General features: G+C 56.6%; 1 protein-coding gene across 4 annotated transcripts; it reads right to left on the reverse strand.

Moving 5' to 3' along the window:
- Positions 1 to 1,618: 1,618 nt before the first annotated feature.
- GRN (granulin precursor) lies at positions 1,619 to 20,085 on the reverse strand. Of its 4 annotated transcripts, XM_019523556.1 has the most exons (16): positions 19,987 to 20,084; positions 12,407 to 12,565; positions 11,212 to 11,355; positions 10,602 to 10,686; positions 9,942 to 10,054; positions 9,402 to 9,549; positions 8,634 to 8,740; positions 7,446 to 7,575; positions 7,009 to 7,106; positions 6,632 to 6,868; positions 6,238 to 6,477; positions 5,008 to 5,244; positions 4,359 to 4,601; positions 3,904 to 4,131; positions 3,148 to 3,390; positions 1,619 to 2,814 (listed from the first exon to the last, which is right to left on the reverse strand). In XM_019523556.1, exons 2-16 carry the CDS (start codon positions 12,563 to 12,565, stop codon positions 2,668 to 2,670), a joined length of 2,559 nt encoding a protein of 852 aa, XP_019379101.1. In that variant the 5' UTR covers positions 19,987 to 20,084; the 3' UTR covers positions 1,619 to 2,667. The 4 variants fall into 4 exon arrangements, with proteins under 4 accessions (XP_019379101.1, XP_019379103.1, XP_019379102.1 ...); XM_019523558.1 differs by lacking the exon at positions 6,632 to 6,868 and having other exon boundaries at positions 19,987 to 20,085; XM_019523557.1 differs by lacking the exon at positions 5,008 to 5,244 and having other exon boundaries at positions 19,987 to 20,083.
- Between the last annotated feature and the right edge of the window lie 37 nt (positions 20,086 to 20,122).

Here is a 20,122-nt window from a genome sequence, read left to right on the forward strand (position 1 = left end):
CCCCTCCCCTCCCCTCCCCTTCCCCCCTCCCTGTTTGCTTGGATTTTACTCCTGTTTCTAATGGTTTATACGTGGCAAGAAAAAAGAACTGAATGCTGGGTCTGTGCATGTACTAGGGTAACCCTCCTTGGGGTGGGAGTGGTGGGACAGGGGGACTAGAGGGGAACTAGCTTGACCCCCCGCTGGCTCTGCAAGCCACCGCCTGAGTGCAAAAACCATCCTCCCTGTACCCCTTGGGAAGGATGAGGGATCCAGCAAGAGCTCTGGTCCACACTGGCCTGATTGCTCCTTCTTGTTCTTTAGAATGGTATTAATATATAAAACCCCCTTCAAAGCAACATCCGTGTCTGGCCTCTATTTCACTCCGGTTCAGGAGCTGATGCCCTTCCTTCTCATCTGCTACCCCATGGTTGTGCTAATGCAAGGCTCTCACCACACCAGGGCCTGCTCTTGGCCTAATCCCTGGGCAGTGCCTGACACACTGAGTGGGGTAGGGAGTTGAGAGCAATGCTGACAGGGGCAGGCTCCAATTGGTAGTGGGCTTGTAACAGGACTGGCACTCCAGCGTAGTCAGGACCCAACTCTTCCAGCAGCTGCCAGTATAACACTGCTAAGTTCACATGACTGCACATAGCAGGGACCAGTCATGTGCTTGCAAGTAGGGGTGGAGGCATGTTGCACTGCTTCCAGGCTAATCATCCCTGTCCCCCTGGTATTAGTAGGGTGAAAGCTGCACCCCTGAGGCAGATAGGTGCCAAAAACAGGGCTGGCAGACAAGGGAGGGCTAATGCCCTGCTTGTAATCCAATTCAAGCAAAGCTGGGCTAAAAGTAATACCTGGAGTCTTAGCTGGAGGAAGCATAGGGCAGTTGCAGCCTGGCAGAGTGGATGGCACTACTAACAACTGGATTAGGGGGAGGACCCGCTGAGGTTCAGCACCCCCTGCTGTGCCCAAACCGCTTCTGTAGCAGACACCTCTCCTTACCCACCATGCCACCCCCAGAATACACCAAAAATGCATACAACCAGTGCCCCACTGCACTAGCTGCCCTCAGCTCCAAAGCAGAGCAAAAGCTCCAGGGCTTTTTTCTTTTTAAGTGGGGAGGGGAATGGCCAAGGCCCATTCCCACAGCTGCTTCAGCTCTTCCTCAGAACAGGATGGAAAGAGGAACTGGGAAGCAGCAAGTAGCACAGCTCCTAGAACCCTATGGGCTCTGCCACAGGGGGTGATAGTGCAAGGCCCTGCAAGAGGAGAGCAGGGACAAAAGCCCTCCACGCATAAGCTTCCTACAAATCCTTTATTGGCTCTCCCACACGCATGCACACGCGCACACACACAGGCATCCACCCCAATGTAGCTCCAGCAGAAAGAAACCCATCCTCTTGCCAGCCGGGCACAGACTTGGCCTCACCTCATGGAATGGGAAGAGTCAAGCAGCAGCCATGGAGGGCTACTGGGAGCAAGGGCACTGGCCAACCTGCTGCTCTCCACCCTCATGGTAAGTGCTATAGTGCAGCAGCAGGAACCCCCTGCTGAAATGCCCCTGCAGCAGGAACCCAGGTACTGGGAGGGCAGGCCCTGCCCCACCCACTACAGCAGTAGCTGCCTTTGCCTTTTGATGGAAGGCATCTTAGGTCAGCCTGCCTCAGCCTCTCCTGGCTTTTCCCAAGGCGAGGGTGGGTGTCTGGTGGTCCACGCCTTACACTTTTCCTCGGCATGGCAGGAGGTTGCTTTGCAAGGTCCCCTTCTAGAGGAGAATTTAAGACTGCCCCTGCCCCCGTTTTCCTTGTGCCAAGCTCACGTACAGATGCTAAGTTTGTTCTGAGGATAGACAGCAAGTCTGAAAAGGCAGGAAGGAGCTGAGGTGGTGGGGACTGAAGATACCTATGGAGTTGGATCGAAGCTGTTGATAGAAAATCCCTGTTGCAGTCCAGGCCATACTCAAGACCTCTTGGAGAGTCAACACAGTTAGCCCTAGAGGTGACAGCTGGTCACTCCAAAGCTGTAGGGTAGCTAGGCTTCCTAGCACAGCAGAGTGTACTACAGCAAGCCAGCTGTACATGAGCAGGAAGAATACTTCCACCTCCTGGCCTCCAACTGGCACACACCAGGGGAAGCAAGGAGTGTTTGGAAGGGCCCCTCCTGGGGAGAGGTGAGTGGGCAGCAGCAGTAGAGGGCAGCAGGACAGAATCACAAGGGTGCAAGGCTTGCACCAACAGTGCAAGACTCTTGCTGTCAGTGCTGAACACAAAGCTCTTGGGCTCCAGGGTGGGGAAAGGACAGCAGCTAAGGGACGGTGGTGATAAGGCAGCTCAGGCCAGTAAGCAAAAGGCCCTTCATTCTGGGCAGTGCCTGCTGTTCCAGGTAGGGCAGATGGGCAGAAGTGGGAGGGTGGCATAAGCCATGCCTGTTACACCCTCTCTTTCTCCCTCCCCTGCAAGGAGTGAGCAAGAGTCATGGGGAGGAAGGTCACAGCACTCCCCATGCTCAACAGGGAGGAAACAGAGGAACCAGGAGACACCCATGAGCGAGACAGAGACAGTGGAGGCAGAGTAACAAGCCTCATGGGATGAGGAAAGCCCCCCTCAAAGCATCAACTCTGAAAAGCAGAGCCCACAAGTGTGTGTGGTGGTAGGGGGGGGTCCCCAGGGAGCCCCAAGAGGCACTTCACAGCAATTTCTGCTTCTTTGGGCTGCCAGCAGAGAAGATGCTGCCATCCCAGCGGTGGGGCCCAGGCCAGGTGCAGCCAAGGCCCTTTTTGGTGCAGCGGTACCCATGGGGACAGCAGTGGCGCTTGTCATCACAGCAGATACCCTATGAAGAGACAGGGGAGATCAGTATGTGATCAGTCTTCCCCCACCACACCCTCTGCCTCCACCCCCCAATAAGAGCAGCAGTCCCCACTGTGTTTAATGGTGGTGCCTCCCACCCCACAATGCCCAGCAGGCATGGAGGGGTGAAGGGGAGAGAAGGAAATAGTCCAGGGCACAGATTCACCTCAGCTCACAGAGCAGGGGCCAGGCACCTAAAACCATATGCTGTGAAGAGCTCTTTTCTATGTGGGCACCAAGCCAACCCCCACCTCCCTCTATCCAAAGCAGCCACCCCAAGAGGCAGCAGGGCTCCTTTGCCCTGTCTGCTACCAACCTTCTTGTAGGGGCAGCAAGCCCAGGCACCCGTGGACGCCTTGCAGCAGGTCTGGTTGTCATGGCAGAAGTGCGTGCTGTCACAGGCCACATCGTTGCTGGGCTCGGGGCTGGCTGGCAGCAGCACAGCTGAGGGGCCCAGGCCTGCAGGCAGTGCTGCCTGCTGCTTCTCACAAGTCTGTGCCAGCAAGTTGCAGGTGTAGCCCGCAGGACAGCAGTGCTGCTTGTCCTTGCAGCACACAGCCTGGGTGATGGAGGAGGGGCGCAGTTGGTGCCTTCATGAGGCATCAGAGAGAGCAGCCTAATGAACATGCTCACCACAAGATGTCCAAGAAGAGAACCCCTGAGTCCTGGCTCCTGCCTCACCCCATTCCAAGCCACTAAACCTCTCCCCTCTCTGGGAACAGCACCCAGGAATCCCAGGTCCCAGCTCCCGCTTTAGGCTACTGGAATCCCCTTCCTTTCCCAAAATGGGGTTGGAGGCAGTGGGTGCCAGGACTCCTGTGTTCTGGTTCCAGAGACAAGACTCCCAGCACACAGATGGAGGGGAATATCAAGGTACCTTCTCACTACTAACCCCCAATCCTCAGTCCCAGCCACTGACTGCCCCCACCTGTCCACTCATCCCTGTTCCTTCTGTGCACTGACCGAGGCAAGGGAAGAGGCTACTTGGAGGGGGGTGCCTGGCAGACTACCTAAAGGGCCCTTGCATGCCCAGGAGGGAGCTGCCAAAACAGCGCCCCCACCCCGTACTCACATTCGGCAGCTGGCAGCAGGCCCAGGCACCTGACAGTTTCTTGCAGCAGGTCTGCCCATCTTCACAGCTGAACGTTGCATTGCACTGCACATTCTGGACCTGGGGGGCGCTGGTCACATGCACCCTCACTGCAGACATCCTCAACGGTTTGCTCAGGCACTTGCCATGTTCCAGGTCGCAGATGTGGCCTGCAGGACAGCAGTGCAAGCCATCCGAGCAGCACACAGCCTGGGCAGGGAGAGGAAGGGGAAGGGCTCACTGTGTGGCACCAACCAGGTCTCACACCTCCTCCTCTAGCTGGACCCTAACCTGCCACTGGCAACTGAACTGTATTTTTGCCTGGCTGGGCACTTCAGGGAGAGGACAGCAACCTGCCATCTGCCAGCAGGTCTGACCCAGGCCACAGCTGATGCATTGCCACAGACCCACAGCACGGAGCTCCCAACCTCACACACCTGAGGCAGGGGACAGCAAGTCCACTGTGCCTGTGGTCCTGGCACCCTGCAGCAGGTGTTTCCATCTGGACAGGACTGTTGGTTGTCGCATTTCACATTTTGGTCTGCAGACATCACACTCAGCAGGGCTGGGGTCTTCTCCAGCCAGGGAATGCTGGTGCTGCCTTGCAGGCAGCTGCTCCCCGTTGAGTCGCACTTGGAGCCCTTGGGGCAACAGTGGATGAGATCTGGACAGCACGTGGCCTGGGCAGGAAAGAAGCACAGGCCCCCAACATGAGACTCCTCAGCCTTTGTTCTCCAAGAACATCCCTGTCACCATCATCTGCAGCCCCCCCTTCCCCATCCTCTGCTCATGCCCCTCCTTCTTAACCTGCAGCCTTGCAGTCATAGTCCCGAGCTTACCCCACAGCTTGGCTCCCAGCTTGACCCATAGCCCCTGTGACTGGCCCCAGAGGGGAAATGGCAGAGTCATGATGAGCCATTGCACTCTTCCTAGTGACATGGACACACCTCTTCCCCCAAAGTGGACGGGAACAAAGACTGCATGTTGGCTCCAGGGCCCATCACAGCCAAGCCTCACTTGACAGCCACTTTGCTTGCTCCAGGGCTCTCCAGGAAGCTGCAGACTCACCCCAGCTGCACTCCTCACCTCTGGAACAGGGCAGCAGCCCCAGGCCCCCGTCACCACCCTGCAGCAGGTGTTTTCATCCGGACAGGACGTTGCGTCATCACATTTCACATTTTGGCTTGCAGAGGCCACTCTCACCAGACCTGGGGTCTTCTCCAGCCAGGGGATGCTGGTGCCACCCTGCTCACAGCTGCTGCCCTCTGGGCTGCACTTGTAGCCCTTAGGGCAGCAGTGCATGTGGTCCTGGCAGCACATGGCCTGAGTAGGGAGAGGGGAAGATGTCCAGCATAAGGCTCCTCACAGCCCTGCCCAGGGAGTTTTCACCACACCACACCACACCACACCACACCACACACCAGCACTGCACCATGCAGAGTCACTGGGTCCCCCAAAGCCCCCTCAAGGTCACCCAGTTCTTCCAGTAGGATATCCTGGCCTTCCTCCATGCTAACAATGCCTCCCAAACTTCTGCTATTAGCAATGTCACTGGTACACTACTCCTATTTGTATCAAAGTCCATCAACAACCAGTCTCTCAAGACTGGCCCCTGAGAAGTGCCACTGGGAGCCTTGCTCCAGCCCAACAGTATCCCTCCTTTCCCCTTCAGCCAGCCCACTCTCTGCCTTCCCAGCCTCACACTAATTCCCATCTTCACCAATCGTTTCCCATATGACAGTGTATCTTGCCCTGGCAGCGTAGATCCCCTGGCATTTCCTTTGTCTAAAAACCTGGCTACCAGGACAGTCACATCAGTTAACATGCAGTACACACACCTTGTTTTCCATTACCTTACTCTCCCATTCAAAATGGATTCTAGGGCCTTGCATGCAACTTCAGACCATCAGGCCTGTGGCTGCCCAGATCACTTTCCCCCCTGCTTCCTCTCAAATAAAAGGACATGTGCTGATCTCCAGTCGTAGAGCACCAACCCTGACTTGAGCGATTTACTAAGACTCCTTGCTCCTGGAGATGAACTCTCATGTCAGAGCTCCAAGACAGACTGGATGTGTCCTCCCTAACTGGGGCAAATTAAGCTCAGTGTACTTTGCTTTCACTTGACCTGTGGAATATCCATGTCCCCACAGTCCTTCCCATTAGCCATCCAGCTTGTTCCCTTGCTCAGAAGCAAAGGGCTGATCTGGGTACAGGTTCCTACCTCATCCTTGCCCCACTTCCTCCTCTCTAAGCCATTTTTTGGTTTTCCTGGCCATAGTCAGGCTTCCTCCTGTATGACACATGGTCCCCACACACCTGTGGCAGAGGGCAGCAGCCCCAGGCCCCTGTCGACAGCCTGCAGCAGGTATTTCCATCTGGACAGGACGTCTGGTCATCGCATTTCACCTCTTGGCTTGTGGAAGAAGTCACTCTCACTTGTGCTGGGGTTTTCTTCAACCATGAGATGGTGGCACCACCCTTCTGGCAGCTGCCCTGCCCTGGGTCACACGTGTACCCCTTGGGGCAACAGTGGATGTGGTCTAGGCAGCACACAGCCTGGGCAGAGTGGAGGCGGGGGGATTCTGGTCATACACAGAGGCCACGAGTAGCCATGGGGGCAGGAGAGCTCCAGACAGGACCCAGACAGGACTCAAGCCTGCAGAAGGCAGCACAATGCCTCAGGGACCCACACAACTAACCCGTCAGGTACCTCTGCAAAGGGACAGCAGCCCCAGGCCCCTGTCGACAGCCTGCAGCAGGTATCTCCATCTGGACAGGACGTCTGGTCATCGCATTTCACCTCTTGGCTTGTGGAAGTCACTCTCACTTGTGCTGGGGTTTTCTTCAACCATGAGATGGTGGCACCACCCTCCTGGCAGCTGCCCTGCTCTAGGCTGCATGTGTAGCCATTGGGGCAACAGTGGACATGGTCTGGGCAGCACACAGCCTGCGAAAAGTGGGGGTGAGGGATTCTGGTTAGCAGGTATACATGGGGGCCAATGAGGGCAGGAGAGCTCCAGACAGGAGTTAGGCCTGCACAAAGGAGCATAGTGCCTCAGGGACCCATATGACCATCCCATCAGGTACCTCCGAATAGGCACAGCAGCCCCAGCCCCCAGTGCTCAGTTGGCAACAGGTGTTCCCATCTGGGCAACTCGTAAAGTCGTCACATTTCACATTCTGAGCTGGAAAGCAAGACAAATAGTTGGAGCCAGGTATGGGAGCCCTACCTTCCTCAACACACAGCTCCAGAGGGGACTACAGAGGTGTACTTTGCCTTTGACAGCTTTGTGAAGTGTGTCACAATGAGGGAAGGGTCCTGTTATGGAGACGCCCACCAAGCTAACTGAGGAATACTGTGCGTGGGGACTAGTGCCATCCCAAGGCCATGTTGGCAATAGCAAGGGAAGGCAAGGTAGAAACACCAGTACAGCAGAGGGGAGGGTTCCCCCTGCCCTGATGCCTTCAAGCAGTCCAAGGAGATGCAAGGTGAAAACAAAGCCAGCCCCCGCTTCCTGCATTACCTGAGCTGGAGACTACTGGGAGCCTCATGAGTGGCTGCATCTGGCCCAGTGCAGAAGTGCATGTAGAGTGCTGCAGGTCACAGGTCATGCCCTGGGGGCAGCAGTGCAGGTGGTCGCTGCAGCAAACAGCCTGCACCCCGGGAGAGAACCCACAGGCCATAAGACTCCTTGAAGGCCAAGGGCTCCCAAAACCAGAGCCACAGACTCCATTCCCCAGCAGCCACATGCATGGGGTGAGGGTAGGGACCAGCCATGAGCTCAGCTTCCAGCAACAGAAGAGCAAGGCCCAGCCCCAGGGTACACCCTCTAGCCTACTTGACAGGCCCAGAACCCAGTAAGCAGCAGCCATTTCCACTTTCTGGGCTGGAACAGCTGAGGGAAGGCAGCCAACTCAGAGCCTCATATTTTGGAGGACAGTGATGTCTGCACACAGGGACCTCGGCAAATCCACAGGCTGTGAGGGACCTTCAACATCCCCAGATTTTGGATGGGGCACAAGTGTCACAGCATTCGCCCCCACAGCATGCATCCCGTCATGGGGATTCTGGCTGGCATCTGAAGTCTCCACATCACAAAATTTGGTGCCTGTGGCTTAGTTTAAAAGAGCTGTCCCCTCCTGGAGGGCCTGAACCAGCCCAGGGCAGATACAGTACAGAGAGGAAGCAGCAGCAGCCAGGAACATAGTGCTGCCATTCACCCAAAACAGGTCTCGTTTGGTGTAGCTGTGGCTTCTGGGCTGTGCCCATGCCTGCCCAATGGCACCACACAGGGTAACCCCATAAGATTCCCAGCCTCATCCTTTCCATAGGAAGATACCACCCTGCCCCAGGTGCTGGCTGTGCAGTGCATGGCACCACCACTAGGCGGCATCAGTGCACTATAGGCCCTGGCTTCAACCTGCCCACCTCTCTCCAGGGACAGAGGGTGCTAAGACCAGGTATTGCCTGGCAGTGCTTAGGCACCTCCATGCCATGCACGTGGAGGATGGGGAAGAAATGGATCTTCTTAAAGGGGCAATGCATGATCTCAGTGGGTGCACTGGACAAACACAGAGCTCAAGTCTCAGGAGATGCCTGGCTGCCACATTGAGGGTAGGGGGGGAAAAATAGGCAGATCAGAGTACTTCAGGGCAGAAGAGAGGTCCCATGTCATACCCTCCCCCAGGTCTCTTGCAAGGGCCTCACTCACATTCTGCAGAGGACAGCAGCCATACTGGTTAGTTGGCAGCTGGCAACACGTGGCACCATCTGGACACATTGACTTCTGGTCTGGGCAGGTGGTCTTGTCAGCCAACACTGGGAGAGGAGGAGATGTGAAGTGAGGGGAGCTGAGAACACAGACCATCAACCCCTGGCTGTCCCAGCTGCAGCCCTGCTGCCTCATATAGCACCTCCAGCTCCCAGGACCAGGTGTGAGCAGGGTTGGAGCAGCCTTGGGGTGCCACACTGTGGAGATGAACTCCCAGACTAGCCCTGTGCTACAGCAAACACCTCCCAGGAGCCAACAGCCCTCCCCAAGCTTCACTTGCTGTTTCTCCACCTCAAAAGGGGTTGAATAAGACCAGAGGCCTCCACAGACATGGGGAGGTGGGGAAGTGTGGTTGCTGCTTAGCTCCACCCAGGGAGGAACGATTCCCACATCTGCCCGCAGCTGGGGGCCAGGGAGGATGGAAGGTCCCAGGTGGAATTTGGTCAAGGTCCCATTTCACTATTGCCCAAGCAACCCCCTAAATGCTTCTTTGCCATAATGATGGGCGAGAACAGCCCTGGGGTCTCTGCAGGGGCACAGCATGCAGCACAGAGGCCACAGAATCCTCTTGGGATGAGGCAGATTGGACCCTCCTACAGCCCAAACACCAGATCCCATGCCAAGTACAGGGGGGCCCAGACTCCCTGCCTGGCCCCTGAAAGCCCACCCAAAGGGCAGCAGCAACCCAAGGGGACATCTCCCCCATACCTAGTGCCCCGAGCCCTGGCATCCGTTTCCTGGCTGGGAATTTCATGCGCATGGGCTGGTCCCCATCAGCTGACAGGCACCGGGAGTGAGCCAGGTCACATGTAGTGGCACGAGGACAGCAGTGCACCTTGTCCACACAGCAGGAGGCCTATTAGACAGGGGGATGTTAGCACCAGAGCAAAGGGGAGCCAGGTCCCTTCCCCTGCGGCTCCATCCTTGGGGAATCCAGAGACCTGCTCCCAGACAACCACAGGAGCTCAGCCAGGTGCCCTGAGACAGCTTCACCCCCTTTGCTTAAGTGGGACCTCCCCCCCAACATGGCTGCACTTCTGTGCTTCTGTGGGCTCCTGAGGTCAATCCTGCTCTACAGCCCCTTGCTATCCCTGCCCTGGGCACACCATGTCAGTTTTGCCAATGCTCCTCAAGCCCATCCCACAATACCCTACATTTCTACCCCGGGCTTCCCCCTCCCCAGAGGTGCTGGTGCTTCTCAATCTTCTGCTGCTGCCCCACCCAAATTCTCCTCTTGGTGCTCCCTACCTCTGGCATAGGGCAGCACCCCCAGGTGCCATCAACAGTTACACAGCACGTGGAATCATCAGGACACTGTGATTCACCGTCGGGACACTGGACAGCAGCCAGGTCATGAGGATCTGAGAAGACCGAGGTCAGAGTCTGTCACAAGAGCACCGCTGTGCCAGGGGAAGGGAGGGGGGAGGGGAAGGGTTGGAAATCTGTTTCAGGGTGGCTCTAACCCTGGCTGCTTGCTGCCTCATGCAGGCCATGTGGAAGGGGCAACAAGGGCAAAAAGGCAGCCTGAACCACAGATCAGCATGCTCCAGTTGGTGGCCAGGTGCATGGTCCTCCTCCAGAGGGAGATGTGGAACATATTCCCTCCCCTGCCAGTCCCACAGCTGGAGAAACCGCCACTTCCAGTGCCCACAAGAGGATAGGTACATGGAAGGACTTGGCTAAACACAGGCATATGGCAGGTGAGTGCAACAGCCACTGTGTAGCTGATGTGAAGAAACACACCTGGTGGAGACCCTGGTATCAAGCAGCCCAGAGTGATATTTGGTTACATTCAGGATACAGGGTTAGAGGCAGAGGCCAGCAATGCCAATGGCAACCCAGTTGGCCACATAGCTTCCTGGCTAACTGGGGAGCCAGAAGAGCCATGGGCCCTCACCAGCTCAATACCTGGAAGCGTGAAGCAGGATTTGCTGTCAGCGCTGCAGTGGGAGCCTTGGGGGCAGCAGTGATGCCCATCAGCACAGGAGACAGCCTGCAGGAAAAGAAGGGTGGGGAGGGCATTGCCATCAGGTCTGGATACGGCAGAGAGAAAAGTCAACATCTTGCAGAAGTAGCCAAATCTCATCCCAGTCATGGAAGGGAGGGGTTGACATGGGGCTGGGGACTCTAGCCCACCACAGCTCTCCAGGTGCATCTGCATCATCTTCCACCTTAACAGGTAGGAAACAGCCACGGTGAGTGTGTCTGCACCAAGGGCAGAGGAGGGAGAATAGGACCCAGGAGTCCTAGCTCTCAGATGGAGCACACTGCATCTCCTCATACAAAAAGCAGATGCTTCTCTCTCTTGCTGGAGAAAGACGAGGTACATTGGCAAAACCTATCCTGTAGCATTGCCTCTTCATGCCCATGCTCAGCCCACCTAAGGGCAGGGCTGGCACCAAACAGCCCAATCCAGCCCAGCCATCTCCCCCATGGGGTGATGGATACAACTACTTGTGCCCCAAGAACAAAGCAGGCAGGAAACCCATGTGACCCTCCCCTGCCCCAAGGCACTCACCTCTGACAAGGGGCAGCAGGAAGAGGAGCCAGCCGAGGTGCGCAGGCAGGTGTACTCCACAGGGCACTGGGTACCATCAGGACATGTTCTGGAGGGCTCAGTCACAATCCCTGTCTGGATCATAGGCAGGGACTTCAGGAAGACCTAATGAAGAGGGGGAAGGTGGCTGAGGATTGGCTGCTGGGAGTCCTAAAGCTGAAGACAGGGCCTCCCACCTACCCACACTGGCTCTAGGTCACAGTGCAAAGCAAGGAGCCGAAAGGCTGCCTTGGGTTGACCCTCCAAGAAATTCACCAGACCCCATCTCCTCCTGCGGGGGGCACAAGGAACAGATTCTCACTCCATAGGGAGAGGCACTGTACAGGAAGAGCTCCCAGCCCAGGAGGGAGGGTGGGAGGCAATTGCTCGCATGCAGAGTCTTCCCCTAAGACCCAGTCTGCTACTTGCATGGCAAGCACAGCAGAGGGCCTTGGTTGCAGAACTGGTTCCTTTTGCCCACTGTGCAGGGCCCCGGTGAAACTGGACCCCCTTCACAGGTCACTAGAGAACAGGCCCAGGGGCTGAGGCCGCTCCAGGAAGTGAGATCACCTCCCCACATGGGGAAGTAGCTGCCAGCATGTAATGGGGAAGGCTAACCGCAGTTTCCCAGCAGGTCACTGAATTACAGTCAGGCCCTGGTAGCAGGGGTTGGGCTGGAAAGGAGTGCTGGCTGTGGCAATGCTCAGCCTTGGCCCCTGAGCCACCCCCAGGCAGACCTGCCTGCCCCTCACCTACAGGCTCTACTGTCTCCAGGACTGGTCCCCTCCAGACTTCCCCAGCCTTCCCAGCACAAAGCTGGCTGCCTCCTGAGTGCCCACCACAAGCACTCAGCCTCGAGGGCAGCTCAGGCCCCGTGGGTCCCCACTCAATACACAGGGACAGGGCAGAGCTCTGTTGATCTCGGTCTTGTTTCATACAAGCCTCCAGTGTAAGGGGCATTCAGCTCCGGGTCAGACCACAACCTCTCTGGAGTGGGCTCCATGCTCAGCCCTTGCTTAGCTCCCCCATTTCCCCACCCCGCAGCACCCACACCAACTACCCTCCTGTACCACAGCCTTGTGGGGAGCTCAGCCCTCAGGGCAGCCCATCCCCTGCAGAGGGTTTCTCTGATGCCCCTTCAGCTGTGCTGACACCATGAGAGGAAACAGGCACTCACCGGAGACAGCGGGCAGCAGGCATAGCCATCCCCACCTGGCTCCTGGCAGCAGGCCGAGAATCCTTCACAGACCCGTCCATCAGGGCACCGCAGCGAGGCCACAGCGCCAGCCAGCACCAGCCACAGTGGCACAAGGGTCCACATCCTTGGGTAGGGCATCTGCAAGAGACCAGCCAGCAGCTGTTCAGGGCTCACCTGCAGGCAGCAGCCTCACCCCCGCAGTCGTGCAGGGGACCTGCCTTTCACGGTGGGCAACCAGTCAGATGCAGGGCTAAACAGGAGCCCAGTGGGCCTGCACTTGCAGCATGGGGCAGGGCCCCACCTGCCCTCCCAACCCCTGCCCTTGGAGGGGCTCTATCCTAGTGGCCTGGCCCAACAGGGATGGGGGGTGGAGATGGGAAGGGAGAAGGTCAGGATCTTTGCTATGCATGGGTGCTTTACTTGGTTCCCTTACTTACAGGGAGAGGAAACCCTCATGTTGCTTTCTATTTGCCTTCCTCAGCCCTCCACAGCTGGTAGCTATCTGCCCCTCCCACTGTAGGGCTGTCCCCATGCTGAGTGTTGCCGGCACCAGCTCCTGCTGCCAGGCAGATGGGCAACGGCTGTCATGCAGTGCTGTGGTGAACATCTGGATGTGCCAGCAGAGGCCAGCAAGCATGGCAGGGGAGCTGCGACTCAGCTCTGGTATCAGCCTCGGCTCCTCCCTCCCAGCTCTCCGCTGCCATAGCTAGGAGCCTGCAGCACTACAGCTGCCCCAGTTCAGATGCTCCCCCAGACCCAGCCCACAATGTACTGCCTGGTGCCAGGACACCCCAAAGGCCCAGGGCATCCACCGCCTGTGACCTGCTGTTGAGAAACGCAGATGCAAAGCAGAGTGCTATGGGAGGGCAGGTGGAGGATCTAGGGCCTCCAGACAGCCACAGCTCACACCTCTCCCTCCCCTCCTCACCAAAGCAGCCAAGCTACCCAAGCAGCAAAGTCCAACCTGATAAGGCCTCCTCCCTCCCCCTTCCCACAATAAAAAAAGCTCAGCTCCAGTAGGGCCTGGACACAGCCTAGCAACAGGAACAGGAACAAAAGTCATTTATTAGGACACAGTAATGTGGGGAAACAGCCAGACTTGACATAGGGTCCGCCCTGCCCCCTTACTCCATGGCTTCCCAGCCAGATCCACAAGTGGGAGGAGCACAGCCTCTGGGTTAGGACACAGAGCTGGGCACCAGGACCCTGGACCCCATATGTGGTGCCACCAGCTTTTTCCCCCCCCGCAGGGACCAGAAACCCCACACCTGTAACACAGGCAGAAAGAAAGGGACGGGGCAGTCCTGGGTGGGCTCCTCAGCTTGGTGTGATGATTTCAGAGGCACCATCTGCCATCCCCTTTCTGTGAACAGGGCCCATTGCTGTTCACCCCCCACCCAACACACACTCTCTCCAGCTGAGCCAGCTTCTGCAAGTAACCAAGGCAGGGGGGCATCTCATGGCCTGCAAGGCAGGCAGCTCTCACACAGGCATGTGGCTTCTGCCATGTGCTGAAGGAGGAGCAGACAGGCACCCTTGCTGCACCCCCAGGTGAACTTCCTCGACAGCTCTGCCTGCTGTGAGCCACACAACACCCAAGACACCTACAGCATCAGTCCCTGCTGCACAGCTTAGGGAGCGCCAAGAAGCTGCAGAGAGGAGTGTTCACGATGGGTGTACACCAGCCTTGTGCGCAGGGCAAGCCTTGAGAGCTGGGCTTGTGGGATGGCTCCAGGCTCCCACAGCCCTGCAGCAGTCCAAGAAGCTGGGCAGTCAGGCTCTGTGTCACAGGGAGATCCCCAGCACTTGCGCCTCGGTGGCAGGCAGGACGCTACCCCAGCTTCCTCTGCCCTCCCAGCTGAGGAACACTGGGACTCTCCCCTCCACCAGCCTCACCTCCTCTCCTTGGGAGAAGGGCAGGAGCTGTTGAGACAAGGGCTGCCAAGCTCCTTCCCCCAGTGGCTCCAGGAACCCAATTCCCATTGAAGTGAACGGGACCACGACATACTTCCTGCCCAGGCAGGTTTTCAAATATCAGTGCAGTCCATTCCCAGTGCCACAGGCCTCGCTGGGGGACTGAAGATGAGTCACTGCCTTGTCCATAAAGGTGGAGACCACAGCACCGAGCCACTGCCCAAGGAGGGGCATGGAGCTGGTTTCCCAGTGCTCATAGAGCCTATGGACAGACCAGAAGCTGCACTGTTCCCAAACCTGGCACAGTCCTTTGGCCTCCTCCTTCCTAGAAGGGCTAGAGTGACCACTACCCACTGTACCAACAAGGTGCTGCCTGGCCTGAAAAACCACACCCTGGTGCTCCAGAGCCCCTAGAGGGAAGGCCACAGGAGATGTCCAGCTCACAAAGACAGGGCAAAAGGACCTGTAGAGCCCCTCTGCCCTGCTGGGGAGGGAGAGAAGGTAGGGAGATGGACAAGCTATCTCTGAGCCTCAGAAATGACAGCAGGCCAGCTCCACAGGAAAAAAAAGCAGCTCCCACAGCTCCCCCAGGCAAGCCAGCCCCAGCACAGACAGCACAGCAAGGCATCTGCACACACAGCACTCCTCCCAGCCCCAGCAAAGCAGCTGAGCACTGAGAAGAGGAAGGAGCGGCGTGTAGTCAAAATGCTGAACTGGTATCAGGAGACCTAGGTTCCAGGCCCCTCTCTGCCACAGACTCCCAATGCGACCTTGGGGCTGTCGCTTCATCCTGCTGAGATTTAAGATCTCCATACTTGACCTCCAGGGGCCAAATAAAGCAAGTATCTTAACTCTGGCAAAGCATATTAATGCTGGCAAAGCATACTTGATACCACCCCCCCGGGGCTGGGAAGTGCTGAGGGTTAGCAACACCAGTGATCTGATTTTCCCATCAGATGAAGCACCAGTGTTCTTGAGCTGGATATAGAAAGAGAAGGGAGCACTCCCAAGCCTTCAGGTCTGCAAGCACACAGCATGTCCAGAAAAATCAGCTGCATGGAAGACTCTGTAGCCAGCACCGCAGCAGCCATAGGGACTGCTGCATCTGGCAACAGAGTCCTGTGAATGTGGCCCTGTGCAGGCCATCCAGGGAACCTGACCCTGGGCCTGGCCAGGTCTGGGAGACAGCAGAGCCAAAGGAGAGCAGGCAGGATGTACCTCTTCCCCCCTGCTACCCTCCTAGTCTATCTCTTTGGTATCTTGCAAGCTCGAGCCACAAGACACAACATCCACAACCACAGCTTGCTAGATAACATCGCCTTGTGGTGCAAGAACCCAGCATAGGGTGTTTATCTCACCCACTGCATCTCAGCTGACAGGGCCAGACTCTACCAAAAAGGAGGTTACAGTCATCCAAAAGCCCAGAGCACATGGGACAGGGAGGGGTGAGGGGGGTGGGCTGTGGCCTTACTAGCCAAAGGCAGCCCTGTGGCCCCTCTGCCCCCACCAGCATATGCAAGGAGCAGTCTCTTACCCAGGGCCAGACATCTCAGGCACCAGCCTTTTCTAGCACCCACCCAAGGAAACTAAGCTAACAAGAGGGGCTTGGTCCCTCACTGGGGAAGCACAGGGAAGTATCTCCCATAGATGCCAAGGCAGCTGGGAGTCAGAGACCTGCAGGCAAGGAACTGTTCCCACTTCCCCAACCAACCAACCTTCCTTTCATATCCCTTGAAAGTCACAGCCCCCAAGGCCTGCTTCCTCCTGGCTAAGGGACATAGCACAGGATCCTCTGGGCTGACAGACAGGAGAGTTCGGTCAGAAAAGAAATCTAAAGAGCTGGGAGGCGCATCAGGTTACATCATGAAGTTACTTCTCCCCCAGCTCACCACTGAGTCTATCTCCAGGCTTCAGACCCGCATCCCTGCACCCTCCAGCCCCAGGAGGGACCCCTATTTTATACAAGAAGCAGTCAAGGCCCAATAAGTGGCTGCAAGTCAGCAACAGAGCCAGGAAGAGAGGTTCAGACTAGTGGATAGCACTGGCTCATGCCAAACTGCAGAGTCGATCCTGGCTGTCTGTAACAACCTCCTGTCCCGTAAGTGCTCTGAACCACAGGATTCTCCTCCTTGGAAAACCAATTCCACCAACTGTAACCAGGAAGGAGCCATCCCTGTACCTGGCTGGGACCACAGCTCCTGGAGTCCATGTCTGCTCCATTTCTACCCCCCACCAGTTAACCCAGGCCAGACTGCTTCCCACCCCTCACCTCAGTTCCCCACCTGACAAAGGGACAATGCCTCCATCCTGGGCTACACTCACCTCTCTGCATAAGCACTGCCAGAAATGCCTTCAAAGGACAGTTCAGTTCATGCCTACGCACAGTGGACAGTGGTCATCTTACTATTCCTTGCATCTTTCTAGTCCATAGAAACATGTGGGCTCCAGAGCAGCTCTCCCAGCACCCATCTCACCCCCTCACAAACACTGCAAAGCCCTGTGAGAACCCCTCTGACCCCAACCAGCCTCTCGCTATTGAGAAGTGACTTGTCATCACTCTCACAAGCCGCGTGTTAGAGTGGCATGCAACTCTGGACAAGTGTCAAGTCACCAGCTTTTATGGCAAACAACATGCATGAGACCTGGAATCGTGGCTGTATCCCAGGTGCACAAGAACAATGTGCGTGTGGGTGAGTGCAACGGTGCGTGCAGCAGGGCGGGGAAAGAGGACTCGCAAACCCCAGCACTTCTCACTTGATTCATGTGGCCAGTTTCTAATAACATTTCTGAAAGCCAAGTGGGAAATGAAACTCAAGCTAACTGGGAAAATAAAACTGAATAGACTAAGGTCAGAGACCAAGGGCTTATCTACCCAAGGAAACAGCCCAGAGGGCAATAATGCACTAACTCCATCTGTGGATGTTCTTATGAGCCGATAAGGAACTAGTGCTCTTTACACCCCCTATTTACTCTGCAACAGGTATTGCAGGCTAGTTTCCCCCAAGGACAAGCCCAATATAAAGAAGCATGCCCAAGCCAGGCAGGGCCTATTAAGGGTGGAAAAGCCTCCTTCTCATAAGATGCTGACCCCTGCTGTGGCTGACAGTGTTTCACCTTCTAGTATAGGGCTGAGGAGGTGACTAGACCATTGTTACAATCCTACATAGCTCACAATCATGAGGTTGTATTCCAGCTGCATTGGGGCCAGCAACCATGTTGCACCAGTATCTCCACAATACTTGTTTCCACAGTGTAGACAAGAATCAAGAAGCAAAGTGGGGTGGGAAACAGAGCCAGCCCTGTTTCACTGCACCTTCAAGCTCTTAATTTCCTTCTCATCCAACACGTTGTTATGCCAGGCAGCAAGGGGAGGCTCTCAGACAGCAGTGCCCAAGAGATGCATACAATAAAGGCTCTGGGGAGACCTGCTCCAGGCAAAGAATTCCATAAATTTGTAGAGTCTGGTCAGAACAAACATATGCTGGTTGGCTGATCCCACAAACCCAGTGTACGCACCCAGTTAGCTGAAGCAGGACTGTTTACTATTCCAGCCATAAATGCAGAGGCAGCTGCTGTTTTCATAGCCAGGTCAAGGCAAAGTTACAGAAGCTCCAGACTCAGAGACTTGCTACCAAGGGGAATTCGCTCTCAGAAATTAGTAACCCGCACAACCTGCCAGGCTTGTTCCAGCACTAGGTTAAAACCATCCTTCCTCGCCTCTCTAAGACTGAGGTACCAACCCCAGCACCAATGAGGAGAGAGGGCTTATTTGCTTCTGCCTTTGCTACCAATAAGAGGTGCGTTCTCAGCAAGATGATCAGCATCGGATCTTAGGGCAGGCAAAACTCTTTGAGCAGCTTTGAGTGCGGCAAACCAAGGAAATGCCACATGCAGGAACACACGGAACAGGAAATATAGCATGGGCCTTGCCTACCTACACTGCAGTAAAAGAAAAACTGTCTACGCCCAGTTTCCACGAGAACTGAATGAGCCTAGGTACACTGACATCTTGCTAAAAAGTCACCTGCTTTGGCACTGAAAACAGCCTCAAACACTGAAGGGACACAGTTCCCCACAGAAGGGTCTAGCACAAGGATATCTCCCCCTGAAGAGCGTTACTTGGTCACAGCCGCCCCATACTACGCCAGGATTCTGCTTCTGGGAAGGGCCCGATTTAGCGTGCTTGGCTACAGCAGCCAACATCTGCCTAAGGAAAAAATGCCAGGCTAACTCATTCATCCAACCAGCACCACTAAAGTTTAATCACATGAACCCAGCTCTTTGTTCTTTCAAGCACATCATCATGGGATACTTCACAGACATGGGAATGAATCACTTCCTTGGGCAGAGAAGAGCTAGGTCCTCAACCCATGCAGCGCCTGCACACACTTTATGCAGGGAAAGAAAGAAAGAAAGAAGAGGGGCAGCCATGTTCTCCCTGTTGTGCATGCAGTCCCACGTGTTCATGACAAGACCAGTTTCTACCTCGCGTATTAACTCAAGCAGAAGCAGAGTGAAGCACGGGCCTAGCTGGGCATATGGCAACAGACCCATCACCGTCAGCACGGAACAATGTCAGACACCTGAAATCAACACTTTGCAGTACCCAGCTCTCATCTCTGGTGCCAGCTGCACTCGACTCCATCCACTCACAGCAACAAGGGGAACTCAGGCTGCTGCTGGGTGCCTGCCCTGCCCAGCACAGGGCAGGCTGAGCAGCCAGCCGGGTTGCTGGGGCAAAACAGCCAGAGAAGCAAGGAGGCGAGATGCAGAGCACAAGGGAGGCCCCTTGAGAAGGGAGAACTCCTAGTGAGGTGGCAGGCCTGGGAAGGAAAGGAGAAAGGAGGGTCCTTCCAGGGGGCCAACCCCACAAACCTGGGGGAGGAGGGCAAGGTGTGAGCCCCCTTGCCCTGCCCACCCCCTATCACAGCGACTTCACCCAGAGCTGTGCCCCTCTCCTAGCTGGCAGGGTGGGAGCTGCACTCCTCAGGACAGTCCTCTCTGCCCTTGGCCTGTGCAACCTGAGAAGGTGGGCAAGGATGGGGTGGGGGGGCAGAAAAGGCACCCCCAGCCCTGACACTCAACCGACTGATTTTTTTTAGTTTTTAAAGGAAATCTGTTCATGTCCCAACTCGAATCAGCCAAATCCATTCCAAATCTGCCAGTCATTCAAGAACTGCATGTGGCCCTACACCCCACAAGTCTCCTCCACCCCCGCCTGGGGCTTCCGAGGTTTCCAAATCCTTTGGCGGGCATCCTACTTGCAGGCCCGAGCCTGAAAGCCCGGGGTTTGGATGCCCCCGAGCCTGGCCTGCCCTCGGCCAGACGGCCACGGGAGCAAGCCAGGGAGGAGTCTCCCCGTGCCCTAAAGTCGGCATGGAGCCAGGGTCTCCCCGCTGGAAGTGGCAGTGGGAGGCTAAGTAAGCATGACCCCAGCCAGGGTGGCTGCCACCCCCTGCCACGTTTGTGGCTCTCCTGCCAGGAGGAAACCCAGCTTGGCGGTCAGGGTATTTCCCCTGCCAGGTGGAGCCCCGCTCAGCGCAGCGCCGGAAGCCCGGAGAAAGTACCGACACCCCGCACCAGCCTGGCACCACCCCGCGCGGCGCGGCCTGGCCTGGCAGCACCCGCCCCGCCCCGCGCGGTACCTGCAGCTGCGGCGACCGGCCCAGACCCCAGCTCCCGGCCCGGCAGCAGCACAAGAGCCGAAGCCACTGCCCAATGCCAGCCCCAGCCGCTCCCCCGGATTGGCCCACGGGCCCGGCCTGCCTCGCCCCCATTGGC

This window comes from Gavialis gangeticus, unplaced genomic scaffold (assembly GCF_001723915.1).
Source record: "Gavialis gangeticus isolate Ggan-Ray unplaced genomic scaffold, GavGan_comp1, whole genome shotgun sequence".
Classification (NCBI taxonomy): Eukaryota; Metazoa; Chordata; order Crocodylia; family Gavialidae; genus Gavialis; species Gavialis gangeticus.